The sequence below is a fragment of the Tympanuchus pallidicinctus genome, unplaced genomic scaffold, assembly GCF_026119805.1.
Source record: "Tympanuchus pallidicinctus isolate F22 unplaced genomic scaffold, pur_lepc_1.0 scaffold15, whole genome shotgun sequence".
Classification (NCBI taxonomy): domain Eukaryota; kingdom Metazoa; phylum Chordata; class Aves; order Galliformes; family Phasianidae; genus Tympanuchus; species Tympanuchus pallidicinctus.
In genome coordinates this window covers 22,332,276-22,350,703 of record NW_026294669.1, presented here as the reverse complement: position 1 = coordinate 22,350,703, position 18,428 = coordinate 22,332,276, and the positions used below count along the sequence as shown (strand labels likewise).

At 37.7% G+C, this 18,428-nt stretch overlaps 1 protein-coding gene across 10 annotated transcripts in view; it reads left to right on the top strand.

The window, feature by feature from the left end:
* Positions 1-18,428, top strand: part of ZNF385B (zinc finger protein 385B) — a 154,647-nt gene that overhangs the window by 31,967 nt on the left and 104,252 nt on the right. The window contains exons 1-2 of one of the 10 annotated variants that reach the window (XM_052675544.1): positions 4,285-4,802; positions 18,007-18,040. The exons of 3 other annotated variants lie outside the window; for them this stretch is intronic. Coding sequence is in view for 2 of the 7 variants with exons in the window: in XM_052675542.1 (XP_052531502.1) it covers positions 4,778-4,802 (25 nt within the window). In the remaining 5 variants the exon portion in view is untranslated. Of the gene's footprint in view, positions 1-3,814; positions 3,893-4,282; positions 4,803-5,622; positions 5,695-18,006; positions 18,041-18,428 lie in introns of those variants that run through there. 6 more of the 10 variants (XM_052675547.1, XM_052675548.1, XM_052675543.1 and 3 more) reach the window with 6 other exon arrangements.

Sequence of the window (18,428 nt, the reverse complement as noted above, 5' to 3'; positions counted from 1 at the left end):
GAGTCACGAGGTGTATTTTCATATTCTTTCTTTTGAGGTCCCTTTTGTGACAAGTGGTCTCAGGATGCTATAATGCATCCTCTTAATTTTTAGCCTCCAATGTATTTTACGTATATAACCTCAAATTGTTGCTCATAACTTCAAGTTCTGTAATGGTCCTTCAAGGAAAAATTTCCTAAGTCTAGGGACCTGGAATTCTTCGGCAATTATTGTCAATTCTTGGCAATAATACTAGATCTATGGTATCCAGATGATGGGATTTGTGTATTTGGACATAATAATATTTCATAACTTAAAAGCTAATTCTTAAAGGCAAATTTGTCATAGAATTTCAAAAGATATTATCCACCATTACTGGAGTTTACACACAATTTCACTAATTGTGCTCTTCCTGCACGTCAGTCTCTCCACAGCAATTTGAAATTAAAAATTAAAACTAAAAGCAAAGATCAAAAGCTGCTTTTCTCATCTTGCACAAATTGCAGAATTGATTGAATCAAGAAACGAACTGACCGAGAAGAGAAGGCCTTGTGATTTGATGCACTTACCTGACGACACCCTCTCTTTAGCTTGAAGTTAAAAGTTGTGTGCTTGAAGAGAGGCCCGTGCTGCCTGAAAGGCGCTGCGTGCTCACTGCACTCCGCTCGCTTGCCAGCAGCCGGCCGCCGAGGGCACGGGCCGGGGCGTGCAGCGGTGCCCGCGCCCAGCAGGTGGGGCTGCAGCCTGCGCTGTGCTCGGCACCAATGCGTGCTGCCGCTGCCTTCGGCCTGGCCGTGGAACCGGCGTGCCGAGCGATCATCAGCCGTTTGTGAAGGTGTGCTGCGGCGGGGTTTTAAACGGTATCGTTCTGTTCGTCTCAGTTCTCCCCTGATGGACGCCGATTTTGCTTCACGCACTCCGGTCCACACTCGTTGGGTGCCCTGGCCCTGTCTGAGCACTGGAGGAGAGCAAAAGGCAGCATGGAGAAGTCAGGTTTTCTATTGTATTTTATTTTTTTTCCACTTCTGGCAACAGAAATTAGCGCTGCTTTGCCATCTTGTGTGATGCTGCGTTATGTGGGAAGTCTGGGCATCCTTTCAATGGAGGCAGCAAGGCTTACAGCTAAAGTACTCTGAATTGTGTCAAGCCTTTTGGCTTGCTTGAGTGGCTTTGAGTGAAGGGGAGCTGTCTTGGGTTGCAGATGAAATATACAATATAGTTTAAGTAACATAACTTTTTCTTACATTTTTTATAATAAAACAAAAAAAATTAGGGCAACAAAAACATAAAACTTGCAGGTTGGATGCACATGCTTTACAGGATCTATGGCCTAGATAGGTAACTCGAATACTGGGTTCCCAAACCAAATGTCTTGAGTTCGATAGGGTCTTCAGCTGTGCCAAATGACAAGGGCCTTCTTCGAGATCTTGCTTAAACTAGTAATTGATTTTCTAAATATCTGACTTAGGGGGAAAAAATAAAAAGACTACTGGTAAACTTCAGGAAATGGTTCTGAGACTATTTCAGGTAGACTTACATGCATGAGCATATACTTATTCTGGTAAATGTGTGTGCAGAGGACTCTTTTACAGAACGGTGAAGGAAATCACCTTGACAGGGCATGAGTTCAGTGCAACTTCACAAGATCAGTGATGAGAATCAAAAATCATGGGTTGAGTGATGGTCTGTTACAATCAAAGGAAACTGCAGTGCATTACTCTTATTTCAGTGGAGTTTTTCCCTGTTTTTCTGATTGCCAGCAGACCCAGATCCTGAATGGACAGCTTTGTATGTAGGTTTGAATCCTGAGCAGGACCCAGACTTACTTACTGCCGTGTTTGTTGCCATCTGAACTGCTTTGTGCCAGCTCAATGGTGAATAGAATTTTTGCTTGCTTTAAGCTTCTTGAACTGGACCCTAAAATACCTTGTCTGCATGTATCTGACATTTTTCTGGAAATAAAAATAAGCAAACAGGGATAATCTAAGTTTATTACAGAATATGTTTATTACTCATTCTAGTGAATACTCAGAGAAATGCTAAGCAGCAACCAACAGTATCTTGAAAAATTTGGTGAGCTATGTCTTCCTCAGCTCTTGCATATGAAGCTATGGAAGTAGTGTGCAAGTCTACAGAGGGTAATGGGAATGCACTATTGGTTTATTTGTTGTTGTGTTGTGCCCAAACCTTTTCTAGACTTGAGTAAGGCCAGCTCTTGTTCTGCCTTCTCTCTCTCTGCTGCCTGCAGCCCTCTTGGGAAGCCAAGGAAAGATGCTGCTGTGAGACACAAGGTGAAGTGATGTCAGGGGACTGTTCTTCTGCTGTCCCTGTGAGAAAGGGAGATGCCCTGCCTCTTTGCTGTCCTCCTCTGGGCAAAATTTGTCTATTTGGCAGAACCAAAGAGTAGAGTCTCACTAGAAGAAGAAATTTCTTAAAAATTGTACTAGAAGAAGGTAATAAAGAGGTTATACTCTTGTAATATAACTTAAATTTGTGAGCTGTTGAGAAACCTAGTATTTCACTTCTTACTGCAGTGTAAATTAACTTCCTTATTCAGTGTTCTTCTGAACAAGGCTGTATTTGGTATACTGCTACGTTGTTTCTGTCACTTGAATATCTCCCACAATTTACTTAGGAATTATATGCTATTAAGTTAGCATTCTTCTTGCAAATGAAACACATTTATGTGGAATGGCTGCTATTTTTCTTACGGTTAGTGTAATTAGTTGCTCTGAAATTAAGGGGAGTTCAGGTTGTTTTTATGCTCTTAGTACTCTTTACAAAATATTGATGAGGAGCGTGAATATCAAGGGACAGAGCTGATGTTAAAAATGGTCTCATTTGCTAGTAGCTGCAAACTGTATTCATAATATTTTGTTCTGTCTTTGAGTAGTTGCATTGTGAAAGTACAGGTAATTATTAAAAAAATAAAGTCAGGAGTCTTCAAGAAAATAGTGGAAATTTTTTTTTTCATTGAAACGGGCTCTTTTTTTTCTGTTATTTGTTTAAGTGATGATATAAAATTAAGGAAAAAACATGCTTTTTGGAAGTGATCAATGGGTATCAGAACAATTATCCACCTGCAGTCCCCACGTCATCCTCTTGGAGGCAGGGAGTACATGAATGACACTTGTAAGTAAATTTGGTATGTGACTAGTCTGGTGGAAAAAATGCTTGTGGGGGGATTTGTTGCAGGAGGAGTGGGGAAGGGTTTCAAAATGGAATTGGTTACAACCATTGCCACTTGTTGCATTAGCTCCTAGCACATGAGTGTGCGCAAGTATAGTCCTGTTTCAAAAATCTCTGCTGAAGACTCATCTTTGACGGTTTATAATCTCTCTTGGGGGCAATTCTGTTGTGGTAAAGAACTGACATTCAAGATGTCCAAGAATCAGATGTTGTAGCATTCAAAAAAAAAAAAAAAGTGGTTTCTCTAAATACGGATTTATCAGTTTTATTCAGTGTGTCTTTCCAACAGTGATTGAGTACAGAAATGAATGAAATAAAAAACAATAAGCTAACTTTTTTTTTCCTACTATTTTTATCTTTCAAAAGTAAATCAGATATTCTTTATAGTAAGTATCTTCATCTGGGAACAGAGCCAGCCAAAATTTCTTTCATAGCTGTCTCATGACACAGTAGTATGTTTGGATAACTGCACAGGTATTATAATAAAAACCCCTGTGTCCTTCTATTTCATTTTAAACTTGATTCATGATTACATCTGATTCTTATTACACTTTGTATTTAAAATCTTTGAGGGTGTGAGTGTGCACAGTGGCACATGCCCTCTTACCTTTTCTGGGAAAGAAAACATATGAAGTACCTGAAAAAACAAAAGGATTTACACAGTGGAAAGGCTCTGTGGGAATAGGAAGAGCATGAATTTAATAAGCCATGGAGATTTTTCATAGTAAGTAATGAAAAATTATTATTGTTTTCGAAAGGCAAAGGCATTGGTTGTGTAATGTCATGTTTTTAGTAGCTGATTATTTTTTTTAAGGGGGACAAATGTTTAATCTGTCAGTCTGTACAGATGGGTCAGTATTCTGAAATTCCTCTAGACATTTATGTTTCTCTTTAGCAGATATTGTGTTTGTATAAATCTGATAGGCTTTGTCAGTTATGTGGTTAAAGAGTACTTATTTGTTCATCTGCATAATTGTAAATTGATCTTATTTAAAAAAACTGTAAGGAATCATTAATTTTTATTGCCAGATTTTTCCCAGTAGCAATCCACCACAATACAGGCTACAGCTTCTCCTCTGTCTCGTGCTCATTGTAGAAGAGACAGAGCTATTTTTAACATTTACACAGGCTAGATAAATGATTCTTCATTCTGTGTGGTTTAGAGCTGGATCTGTGGAGCGTTTCATAATCATACCCTTTTTATGGTTTGCTTGAATTTGATCACTGGCTGATTTCATGCATTGATAATGACTGCTTAGGTTGCCTGTTTCTCAGCGTAAATTCACCTCAGACTTCTACTTTGACAGTGCTCTGTGTTTCCGTCCGCATGAAGATACAGAACTGAAATTGCTTTGCTTTCTTTACAAATGACTCAGAGTGTGCTTGTCCTTCCCTAAAATGTTGCCAGCGTGTGAAGGATTTTCGATGAGCAATGCTATAAGGCAGCATCTGGGAAGGTTTGGAGCTGTACTGGTGTGCCAGTGCACTGTGACAGAGGAGCAGGGCTGAAGCCAAGGCTCTGTAGCACTGTAGATCATATTGGTTGCATACTGGAAGTTTTGTTTATGTCACTTAGTTCCATTTGAGCTCGTTAAATACTACTGCCACAATGTGGAGTGGACTTCCCAGTAGAGGTGAGTATGATTATTTTTTTTTTAATTAAACTTCACTGAACTGCTTTGTGATGCAATATTAGTAGCGAATGCTTACGTGTTCAGCAGTATTTCTGTACTCGTGTCGTTTGCATTTTAGTTACTCCAGTGGAAATGTTAAGAAAAATGACAATGTATATCATACGTAAATTCTTCTCTTATTTCAATATTCAGAGTAACACTAAATGTGTGGCAAGCTCCCATTTCTTGCTTGCTGCTTGCAGAGGGCATCTTTTCACTAGGTGACTTCCTATGTGTTTTAAGTGTTTTTGAAACATGTTAGTGGTGCTGTATTATTGTTATAGGAAGGAGCTAATTAACAGTGTGACTAAATACCCCTTGCAAGAGCTTGCTTTTTGGCTTGTTAAATCTCAAATTATAGTTATAATTAAATACAAAGCACAAGAGCTGTTGGATTCTTCAGATAAGCTATGAAAGTGAAGAAGGAAATAAATTGTATACTGGATTTGACATGTTGTCTATGTCTGTCATTGTTAATATTAAAAGTTATGACCTGTCATGCCCAGGATAGCATCCGATAATTCATTTGCACTGACAGCTTGCTTGAGAAGGGTATAAAATGACTGTCGCTTCTCCCTAATCAGTTAAATTTGAGATTTAGTGCAGTAACTTTTATTTAAGGGAACAGATACTGTGCTGAAGGTAGTCTGCGAAGTTGTAGTAGTAAATCTTTAAGCTTGACAGAAGCATTATTGAAAACGAAATGAACTTTGTACCTGTTTAAAAAAAAAAAAAAGTTTGAGAATTTATCTATTGCAAAACACTTAAAAAAAATTAAACTCATTAAGCACTACTGTTCTGCTAGTATGTTGCATTCTGAGACCTGCTATGATTTTATCTTGATCTTCTGATAGTAAGTATTTTAATTAAAGAAGGGAAGAAGCTGAAAAATACTTATTAAAATGTTTTTCTTGCTTGCTAAAAATGTCTGTGCTTTCTGTGTAAAGACTGCTGTGTTTTTTGTTGTTTTTTTTGTTTTTCTTTTTTTTACAAGGAACTAGGACAGCTCATGCATTTTCCTGCTAAATATATTTATGAGGCAGCTGTTTTATAGCTTTCAGCTCTAAAGTTATAGATAAGTGTGTATTTGTTTGACAGAAGATTCGAGAATTTCCATTTACTGCCAGTACATGTAAAGCTTGGCTAAGCAGACTGCATCAGGAGCACACACCATTTGTATTAGCCAATCTGTCTTTGCAAGTCCCAGGGCCACTATCTTGCTAGAAGCCACTGTGTGCTTTTGAAAGCATGAAATTAGTTTTATACTGAGCACATGGTTTCTCATTTAGCAGTTCTTTTTATGGTAATGGTCAATTTCTGGTTCAGTGCCAGAATTTTGGTGTTCTGTCAAAGCTGATAGCTTTTGCTAAGGTGTTCTTTGGAGATAACCTGCCCTCTCCCCTCCCTTATTTTCCCCCCCCCCCCCCCCCCAATAAGAAAGAACACAGAATACACACAGAAAACCAGCAGACAAAACCAACAACAAAAGCAGGTTGGGGGAGGGGGAGGAAAGGAATCTAGGGAGATCCTAATAAAGGCAAATTGGCCCAGTGACTATTCATGTTTCAGTTAGCATTTTGGAGTTGTTTTCTAGTTTTTCACATAACATTCCTAAGCATATTATTATTTGTGAAGTAAAAATATTAAACTGATTGTCACTTTAAGATTCATATAGAATTTAAATCACTTTGCAATAAGCTTTTATTGTGACATGGAAAATTACTATCCCCTGATGATATCTTACTCTGTGTGTTTATTCAGTGATCAAAGACAAAGTGCACTTGACGCATGTCTATGAGGCACCCTAAACATCCAGGAGAGTCATTCTAGAATGCAACTGTAGAATGTGTTATAGACTCTATCTGGAAACTTTTAGAAGTTGCTCTAAGTTGTTAGTAAATACTTTTTTTCTTTTAACCCTTCTGTAAATCATATGATCTGTAATCGATTAGGCAGCTGTTTTTTAACCTGTATTTCATTGTTAAAATCATACAATAATTTGAGTTGGAAGGGACCCTAAAAGGTCACCTAGTCTAATTCCCCTGCAATAAGCAGGGTCACCTGCAGCTAGATCAGGTTGCTTAGAGCCCTGAACCGCCTGACCTTGAGAGTCTCCAGGTACAGGGCATGCACAACTTCTGTGGACAACCTGCGCTAGTGCCTCGCTACCATTAGCACAAAAAGCTTTTTCTTTATATCCAGTCTGAACCTTTTCTTGTCCTGTCACCATAGAGCCTGCGAAAATGCCTGTCACCTTTCTTACAGCCTCCCTTTAGATAGTGAAAGACTGCCCTCAAGTCTCCCCAGCGTCTTCTCTATGCTGAGCAGCCCCAGCACTCTCAACCTGTCTTCATAGGGGAGTTGTCATTCCTTGGATTGTTATTGTGGCCTTCCTCTGGGTGTTCTCTAACAGGTCAACGTTGTTCCTTACTGAGAACTCCAGGTGAGCTCTGGCCGGTGCAGAGAGGGGCAGGGTCATTTTCTTCCACCTGCTGGCCATGTTTCTTGTGATGCAGTCCTGGATAGGATTGGCTTTCTGGCCTACGACAGTACATTTCTGGTTCATGTCCAACTTCCCATCCACCATTACTCCCAAGTCCTTTTCAGCGGGGTTGTGCTCCATTTTTTTTCATCCCTCAACTTGTATTGATAGTGATGATTGCTATAACCTAGATGGCTTTGCTGAATGCCTTGAGGTTTTCCTGGGCCCACTGCCAGAGCCTATCTAGGCTTCCATAAGTTGTTTCACCTGCACCATGCAGCTTTGTGTCATCTGCAGCTTGGCGAGGGTGCTCTCAATCCCACTGTTGACATCACTGATGGAGATACTCCTGAGGGACATGACTCATTGCTGATCTCCATAGGGACATGGAGCTATTGACCAGTGGTCTCTGAGTGCAGTCTTGCAACCAGTTCCTTGTCCATTAAACAGTTCAACTGATCAAATCCATAGATTTCCAATTTGGAGAGAAGGATGTTGTGGGGGATAGTGCCAAAGGCCTTACTGAAGTCCAGAACAGTGACATCAATGGCTCTTCTTTCTGATGCAGTTATGCCGTATTTGAAAGCCACTAGGCTGATCAGGAAGGACTTGCCCTTGGTGAAGCCATGCTGATTGTCTCTTATCACTTCTTTCTCTTCCACATACCTTAGCTAGCTTCCAGGAGGATCTATTCTGTTATCTTATTCAGCACAGATGTGAGGCTGAATCATGGAAGAACATTCTACCTCTGCCAGATTAAAAATTGTTCTTTTAACAGCAGCTACTCGTAGTAAAAAATGAAGGTGATTAATATTATACTGTGTTAGGCTTCACTTGGATTACTTTACTCAGTTTACATTAATTTCTGTTGTATACTAAAAGTAGCACAGTTTAAAGTTTCCTAGTATGAGTTTCCATAACTTTTATTTGATCCTGCAATGAGCAATTTTTATGATGTAACTTTTTTTCTTGCCAAGTTGTGTCAACTGGGGACAAAATCTAACTGTTTTGTGTGGAAGACCTGGTGAGCTCTAGAACTGATGGGTGTCATCTCTACGTACTGAGAAGAAATATCAATGTACCTTTTTTGGGAAAGAAGCTGGAGATCCACTTCAGTTTACCTATTAGCAGTTTGATGTAGCAGTTTTTGGTAATTCATCATCGTGGAGAAAGAAGTGGAATCTCTGGAAACTGCTGCTAAAAGTCTCATTGGAACGCAGAATATCAGTTCAGCAAAGCCCCTTTCTCAAAGTCATGGTTTTTGGAGCATCCTGTAGTCATGAAGTTGATGCAAACTGACAGCTTGTTTTTTTAGACAGCTTGAAAAAAGATGGTTGCTGTCATTTTAGGACCTTTGAATAAATATGTGCTTGCTGTCGTTTTAGGACTTCTGAATAAATTTGCTTGCTATCCTCCAGCACATGTTTAAAGGCTGCCAGGCAGAAAACATCATTATAAACATTTGGAAAATGACGTGTGACATGTCACTACCGTAACATATAAAACTTGTTTTATTTCTTTAAGTACTTTAGCTAGAATGCCTTTCCTTATCCTTTTATTCTTTGTGGGACTCTTTTATATGTGCTTTTTATAGCTATAAATATGCTTGTCGCATTTCAAGCTGGCTAGTTCTTTGTTCCAAGACTTTGTTGCATGTAAGGTACTTTTAGCTCCAGAGATCTTGCATCTTTTCCCATGTGTCTTTACTGCTGCATATTTCTCTTCCTGTCATTTCACATTGGTATGTAATGAGAGAAGCGAGATCCAGAATGCTAGTTAAATTGGACAGAGCTTCCTGGTAGGGAAGTCTACATTTTCAAGAGCGTTTCTGTTTCAGATTGATGATTTTCACACGGCACCATAATTTCAATTTCTTCTTCTTTAGAAGATCTTTTAGAAGACATAAACGTTAATGCATGGGTCTTTTATTATTTCAGTGTTCTGGGGATAGCAGTTTCATTAGTGCATGTTTACTTACAAGAAGATCCTGAAAAAGAGGATACTGTAAGCTAAAAGGAAAAAATAACTGGGGAAGTGGTTTAGAGTTGTAAGCCATTCTATGTTGATGACTTGACTTTGTGACTTGAGGCTAGTCAGATTCTGTGTGGAAATCTTGAATTTGTCTTTTTCAGTGAAGGTCATTAATGATTCCTGCCAAGAGAGCAGTGTAAGCTGACACTGTGGCAATCCTGTCGAAGCCTACAGCTGAAGCTGGAGTTTCAGCATGTTGTTCCCTGCCGATAAGCTAGAGAGCCAGGCAGGAGTTGAGATGTTCTGGAAGCCTCACCCAGAATGTTCAGCCAAGAAATTGTGCTTTTTTCTATATGCTTTATGTTTTGCTGGATTCTGAGCAGTGCTCATAATGTGCCTTTCAAGAGAAAATGAACCGAATAACTTTCCTTTCATGTAGGTTTTTTGTTCCTGTTTTCTTTTCTGATGGGAGGAAAGCAGAGTACTTTTTGATCTGTAAGGATGTAAGAAGGTTGCTTTTGTATTGACCAGCAGCTGGGCAGATGAAAGGCTAAATTCATTAGCCTTGGGTAGCTCTTGGACCTACCCTGAGTAGAGCTTTTTTTGTGCATGATCAGTGCAGTCCTTCAAATTAATGATCAGTGCTTTAGTGCTTTTTCAAATTAAAAACTGGTACTTATTGAATTCTTAGGGCATGTTGTAGGAGCTGAGTGAAAAGATACCGCTGTGAAAGCTTGATGGGCAAACATTTCTTGCTAGGCAATATGAAAATGTCAAACTTCTGGCTAGGTGCGAGTTCTTGGAGTGATGCGTTTTGTAATGTCATGTAGTAGTTTCCGCAGTATCTCTGAACAGCATATGAGACCTACATTCTGATCAGTACATGAGCTTGAAGCCCTACTCTGAGGTTAACAGCTGTTTACACGTGCAAGGAATTCTGAGTTCTTCGTGGTTTTCTGTTTGTGTGTCATTTGGGTTTGTTTCCTTCTTGTGTTAAAGTTGTTCAGTCAGATGCTATTTATATTCTTACTGAGCTAGAGGAAGAGACAGAGAACAGGTCCCTAATGTGCTGGTCAGAACCTTTTCTTGAGCTAAGAACCTGTGTAGAAGCTCTTCCATGCTTTTTAAAAAATAAATTAAAAAAGCAAACATAGAAATTAGAAGCCTATGTGGTTTTCTGTCAAATAATTTAATGCAGGACAATGGTACTATTGTTTCCATTGCGTTCTCTTCAAGCTTTCATTAATAACATAATTCAGAATTCAGAATTTATCAGCTGGGATCTTGTGAATTTTACTCAGACAACTCCATTTCCTTTCATTCTTTAGAAGAAACCCACGAAGGGTGTTCCTAAAATTGTTTTTCATTTTGCTCAACCTGGATTTAAAATTTTTGTATATGGGCATTCAACTTCTCACTCAGCATAGAGTGTTCACAATGATGGCATCCCGAATTATTGTGTTTCATAGGAGGTAGAATGAAATCATGGTCCTGGGAGTCAGTAGAGAAGGAGTTTTTTTTGTTTTTTTTTTAATCAGCAGAACAGACTGAAGTAGACCATGGGGAAAATAAAGAGGTGAGGAAGATTTCTAGGCTTTAGAGTGGCACATCTGGATAAAGAGTCACAGAAATCACTTCATCAAGAAAATGCAGACTAGTTGGAAAGAACTGAAGTTTATTGTTAGGAATTGCAATTAGTGTATTGTGGCCAAGTTTGTTAGCGGCAAGACTGGAGCCTGGTGTCTCTAGTAAGGTTCTGGGTAGTAACAATCCCTATTGTATTAAACAGTCACTGTAACAGCCTCTTTTTTATTTATTTTTGTAAAGAAACATAAATAGCACTTGGCACCTGGCATGCCCAGACTGCTGGGATTAAGATACAAGTTGCTGTGGCTAGTAAGCAGGGCACAGGCTTCAGATATTCCAAAACTAAAACACCAGAAACTTATTTGCTTAGGATTAAATCATCATGGAAGCATTCTGGGCTTTTTTTTTTGTTGTTGTTGCGATATGTTTAACAGGAATGTTTATCTGAAACTTGTGACACCAGATTTTTTGTTAAGAACTATTGATGGAAACAAGATTTGACAGAAACAACTAAAAATATTTTTGTTGCTGCTTCATTTTGTTTATCATTTGCTAGCACTTGCTCACTTTAATGATTTGTCCTTTCTAGCAAGTATTTCTCTTTGCAAGAAAGATTTCTGCTCTTTATTTCCTCCTTCCTCAGGAGAAACAAGTGAAAACACTTTGTTGTAGAGATTACTTAATATTACTTAAATGGAGTAAAATATTCTGGTTGACATTGTTCTCTCTATTACATGGCAGACCTCTGTGTTACTGCATGGTACCTATGCAGTTGGTATCATTTTGTGGGAAATGTTTTTGGATTAGATAATCAGTGAAGCTTAAAATCCAAATTAATAAAGTAATAATTCAGCAACTCTATGAATTGCCTGTAATCTAGTTATGATTTGTAAGGGAATATTTACTCATGAATACTTGAGTGGAAAAGCTATAGATCTTAAATGCTTTATAAATTCCTAAATTCTAGAAAATGTGCCTTTCAAATAGGCAGTGTTTGATACTTGCAGTGTTTCACATTGTTCACCATCAGTTACTCAGTAGAGGCAGAAACATTCTTCTGTTTTCATCTATATCAAGATACCCAGTAGCAAAGCAGAATGAGAAAAGCTAGAAAATAATGAACCTTTTAAAGTATGTTGTGTTGCTTTGTATTTGAATGGCAAGAGATTAGTATCTGTGTTTAACTGTGTTTAGAAAGAAAATTTAATGTACAGCTCTATCTTTAGAAGTCCATTTTATGCCTAATAGGCATGTTATTAAATTGAATAGCATTCAAAAGCTGTTAAGAATGGCTTTCTAAATAATAATTTTATCAGATAATTTAACTTTATTATTATTTTTTTCAAGTAAAAATTCTAGCTGCCTTCACTGAAAGAAGAACAAAAAGATTTGTGGAGTTCTTTGATTGCTAGCTTAGATATGCCTGCATAGTGGTCTTTTATGTACAAGAAATACACTTGGAGGACTGTTAATTTATTGAAGACCAAGCATCACTGTGAAATTTACAGACTCACTTGAAATTAAGGCTATAGATTTCAGTCACACTTTATGTCAAGATTCCAATGCAGAAGGAAAAAGCAGATTTTAGTAAAGCTCCTGTCTGTTGTGCTTAATTGCTCTGGACTTCTACCCTGGCAAATATAGGCGTTGTTTATAATCTTGGTTTTTTTGTTTGTTTGTTTTGCTTAAATACTTAGGAGGTTACGGAATGACAGATTTTTTTTAGACTCAGTGTAGTAATTTTTCCCTTTCTACAATTTTCCTATAGAAATGTTTATTTGCCCAAATCACCCACTCGCACTATATGTAGTGCGATGATTTGGGCAAATAAAACCCAATTCTACTATTTTTCCTTCTCTCCTCATTTTAAAACCTGGAGTTACTTGATAGTGAGCAGACTACTCTGGTAGCTCCAGTTCTTCCCTTTTCATTGTGGATGCAACTTACCCAAGTTACTTTAGGTGTTTTAAATAGCTAAGATAGAAATGCAAATGACAATAGTTGTCATGAATTAATTGAATAACTAAGGAGTGGAGAGCAAGAGTGCGTTCTTTCTGCTGGTTGCTGATTAGCAGCCAGTTCAGCTACTCTGAGTCTGATTCCTGCTGCAGCAGAGGTTTTCATTCTCAAGACTGACAGCTGCATACTGCATAGAAGGGAGCTGATCCAGCCCTTCTGAAACAGGACATGCCTCATTTGTTCAACACTGATCTCTCTCTGGCAAAGGCACTGCTGGAGAAATGTCAGGGATTTGGAAAGATTGGGTGAGGTGTCTGTGTACAAGATAGAGCATGCACTGAACTTGGGTGAAAAAAATAGCAATTTTTGGTGTCCTTAATGGTCACAAAACAGGTAGCTAGAAATGTGCTGTAAAATGTACCACAGTAGCAACTCTTAATGAGTGGTGCTAATCTGTAAGAAACCAATGACGTATCGTTAATACACTACCTTGTCTGAAACTGAAATTTTTTTACTCATATTATTTTTTTAGACCACCTGTTGAATGAACATGTAGTTTATTGCTTGCTGCTAGAGTTCTAGTACTCATTGTTTTGCAAATTCAAGATTTCAGGCGTTAAATACGTGTGAGAATAACGGTGTAGAGAGACAGTAGTGGACTGCTTGAAGAACCACTAATGTTTTTCTTTCCTTTTTTTTTCTTTTTTCTCCTCTTTGTCCTTGCTGCTGAATGCTCAAGGAACATGCTTATGCCATTGTGATGGAGAACAATTTGCTGCCAGAGTGAAGTAAAGTCTGAAGGGACATCTACTAATTAACTGAAGATAATGAGAACAATCTTTCTGGTACACAGATCAAAGTGAACTTGTTACCAGGAAGTTTGGAAGCCAAAGATTTTGTAAGCTACATATGGTTTAGCCTCATTCTTTTGCTATAAACAAAATCAGAATCAAACTCATATCCACTGAGTTTGGAAGATTCTGAGGACCAAAGTAATCACAGAGTCTTAATCTCCTTAATTCTTTGAATTTCTTCTTCAGAAAAAATTTCTTTCTCTAGTATGCAACTCTGTGGTGTTAAGTCTAATAACTGCAATTGAACTAGAACGCGTTATTTAGGGAAACATCCAATTTCAATTTAAGGACGTCAGGACTTGATAAATTCAGTCGTTATACTGTTGAATTGTTTAAATTATCCATTAACTGCTGAGAATTGCATTTTAATACTAATCTGAATTTTCTGTATTACAAGCCTGGAGTTGTCTTTTACTATTAGATACATCTCCTTTTTTGCCCAGGTAGCTTGGGCAAGTCCATCGCGGTTTGTATTAAGTGTGCTATTGCAAACACAAATTGTAACATCTGGAAGAAGTATCTCTTACCTTTTGTTTCTAAAACTTGATTCATACCAGTGATCTCACCAGTGATCTCAGGAACTCCCCAATGAATCAGAATTACAACTTTGCCTCCTCATAGCAGAATGGTGGGTCCTGGTTTTTTAAGTCTTCACAATGTACTCTTACCAGTGGTAGATACTCTTTCATCTAGAATTGAATGCATAAAGCTCTCTTTCTTAGTATCAGGTAAGGAGTGTGCTACCTGTACTTCTCAAGATTTTTCTGGACTTCCACTTGCTCTACTGCAGTGGTTTTTCAGCCGCCAAGGTCAAACTTTTCTCAGAGAGCACTTGTGAAGGGACAGTTGTTCTCCAGGTTGAAACAACTGCATGTGATATAGCTGGCTTTCTTAGTTCTTCCACAGAAATTAGCCCCAGTTTCTAACACTATATGTTAAATATAGAAAGACAGTTATGCAGCTTAATATTGTCCAGGATAGCATTTACATATAATTGTGCAGTGATTTCTAGCACTTAAACATGTTACAAATATTGGTTGTGGGGTTGTTTTTGTTTTTGTTTTTTTTTTTTTTCTTTTGTGGATCTTAATATCAAAAAGGGACTTTCCTTTTATCACAGATAACATTTCACATTAGTTTTTCAGTATTAGTTCCAAAGACTTTCATTTATCTAAAGTGTATTTTCAATAAACACTAAAAACAGGGAATATAATATCTTCTACCTATTTTCTTAGTTTTTATAAAGACGTGGCCTGTTAACTTACTGGGCAAATTCTTTCCTATATTTTATAAAGATATTTTGGAACTGTCTGCCCACAATCCAATCATGTAAACAATTTCATGGAATCTTTTTCATTTCATCACTTCTCGTACCTGGAGTGCTTGCCAGATACTCCTTGGTATTTTCCCATTTCATCTGGATTTTTAGGGAAAATATCGCACCGTGTGATATTCAGGCTATTATCCTTGGGATGTCTTCAGCTCATTTGGAACACGTTTGTAGCACCCACATCCATCCATCGATCCACACACAAAGCCTTCTTTCTGTAGTTTGTGGGAGGAGTGGAAGCACAGCATAAGCATATTAATTTATTTGGGTGACTAATTCCTTCCTGTTTTACTTTAAATAGTGCTTAGAATTTAGTTGCATAGAACCTCCTGGACAACATGTTCCTGTCAACAGGCTTATTCTTAAGCCTGTGACTGTAAAGCATGATGCTAATCTTTTTAAGCTTTGTGAATTGATGTTCAGGATTTCTGACTCTAATGAAATTACTGCCAGAATATGGCATTTTTCTGTTAGCAAATTTTCTCCCAAAGAAATAGAAGTGAAAAAGCTCTATACATTTAGATTTTGTTGTGAATTTATTTATAAGATTTCTTTATCGCTTGCAAACTTGACCTTTTAGTGTAATAAGCTGCTGATTATCTTCAGAGTGTCAGGGTGATCCCTGGTCTGTATGTGTCTGCATGTGTGCCTCTACTCAGAGCGGAAGGCTTTTGAGTGTGCAGGCCATTGATAAATCCAAAAAATGTTGCAGTTGAGTGTTTTGAGAAGGGGAAATCACAGCTATGGTTGTATTAGAAAAGGAAGTTATTTTGCAGCAGTTTCTACTATAGGGACACTCAAACTGAAATAGAAACAGACTTCTCTCTTCTGTATGCCATTCAGTGTCTGGTATAAATTGCTCACTTCTGAATTGCCATTGTTTTTCCTGTTACGTGAGCCCTACCTCTAGTTCCCTGTACTGTAGTTACACCAGGCCAGTTACTTTTCTTCCAGAACAATGTCTTACATTCTTGTAGTCCAAACTGAAAACTGTGTGTCTTCTTCTCATGTGATCACGTGGAAGTAACTCCTCCTCTTTTCTTACGTTTGTGTCAAATTTTAGAGCTGATTTTTTTTGTCAACTGTGAAGTCAAAATATGGAGTGCTTCCATGTGATTTATGTTCCTTTAGCTCTATAATTAACTTAACATGTATGAAGTTTTTTACAAGTAACTGCTCTGATTTGGTCTTAATGACAAACCTAATGTTGCCTGTTACACTTCATGTTTCAGCTCTGAAAGCATGAGTACTTTGAAATACATGCTGTTGAATTGTTAGTAACTGCTGAACAAAAAAATTTCCTTTCTTTTTTTCTTTTTTTTTTTTTTTTTTTTGGTAAATAAAACATAGCAAGTGAGGATTTGGAAGGAAAGTATTTTCATCTCTGGTAATGAGATTGGCTTAGTTTCCTTAAAAATGACAACGAGCAGAACTGTTTTTCCTCTTCTTTGTCATCCATCATCCACAAGTACATCTGAGGTTTCTGGTCTTTGGCTTTAACTGCTGTTAAGTTTTCATTATAAATGTGCCACCCACTAGAGCAAAAGGCCCGTCAGCAAATATTTATTAATGTTATCTTCTCCCAGACACATTTGCATAGTAATTTCTTGCTAGAGTTCCAAGCTTCTGGTTGTCAAATCTATTCTGTTTCTTGTCAGCTTCACCATAGGGTTTGAAAATGGTAATAAGAACTGGTGGGGATGTGAAGCATGGAGGCCGAATAAAATGTCTTTAGAAACAGAAGTCAGAATTGATATTGTGAGTAATAATGAAGAATACCTGTCAGTGAATATAAAAAAAAAGGGGAATGTCCATGTGGAGGTACTATTTATCTTGATTTCGAAGATGTATAATTGTTCTTATAGCCTTGTAAAGGGAGTCACTCCTACTTCCCCCTCCACCACTCCCTCTCCCCTCCAAAAAACAAAACAAAAACAAAAACAAAAAAAAACAAAAAAACAAAAAAAAAACCACCAAAAAACAAAAAAAGCCTACATGACAACTACAAAATATTCTACGTTACTTTCTGATATATATATATTTTTTTTAATATCTTCAGAATTGTCTTGGCAGAGGATCTGCTGCTATCATCTCTATAAAGGAGAAGCATTTCAATTCAGAGCTGCTTGTCTTCTATGCCATAACAATCAAGTGTTCTTTGTATTGCAGGCACATCTTAAAATCCACGATTGTGTTATGCTAGACTTGCATACAATTATGGGAAAAAATATTTGCTAGCCAAATTTTAAGATCTACTTTGAAACAATGCGTGAAGGCATTGGATAAAAAATCTAGAAGCAATCACTCTTCTTCACCACAAGAAAATAATTTGAATTATGATGCAATCTCTTCCTACCTTGGGCTGTGATGCCTAGGGAATATTGCTCTCATCTAGGTTTTCAGCATCCTAATTCCAGGTCCTCAGTTATACATACAGAGTCCAGATTTCATACTTACTGTATCTTAAACTTCTGTAATTCTTCAGGAGAAATAGAAACCTACAATTGCATAAGTTTGGAGGTTTTTTTTAAATGCGGGTTGCAAACTAGTTATCACAATCTGTCTGTGTATACTGCCTGCCTGATTCTTCTAATCTGTCAAGTGTTTCTCAAACTGCTTTTTGATCGTGAGATGCTGGGGTGGTGTTAAACATCTGGTCCAAATATCTCAGTGTAAGGATCTATGAGAGACTCAGAGTTGGAGTGGCTGCTTATAGGTCTGCACAGCCTGTTTGAGACGCCACAGTAATCCGAAGGATCTTGTAGTGCGATGATTTCCTTCAAGTTTGCAGCCTCTTTCTCAGTGCTCAAGGGAGGAATCGCTGAATGGCCAATTTCAGGCTGCTGGGTGAATGAAATTTAATTTGCGAAGGTTATTTTCTGAACCGTTTTCAAAAGTTACATTTTTAATATATTTTCTTGGCTTTAAAGCATGTCAGATTTGTGAGCAAAACTTGTATGTTGATTTGTTTTTTTTTTCCAGTGCTACTTGAACAAAGAAAAGGCATGTTGATAGGGTAAGTGAAATAATATCTTTAAATAGGTCGGAGATCTTTAAATGAAACACTTTACAGAAATATCATGATTGTTATTTTTTATTTTCCCGTTAGTGATCTATCCCTGCCTTCAGTCACTTTCTTGGAAAGATTAAACTTTTTTTTTCCTTCTCATATTTCACCTGGTTTTAAGCTGAGTAATCCTGTTTATGAAAAACATAAATGACTACTCTTCCTTGTTAGATGGCTGTGTGATCTTCTACAGATTTGTGAAATAGGCTAGAATATATATTTGGTATTGCTCCAGGCAGTAAGCACTTGGAGTATGCTGGGACAGTTCTTCACGAAACACGCTTCTTGCAGGAACAGGGCTCACGTTTCCATTGGCTGGAAAAGTAGAAACATCAGC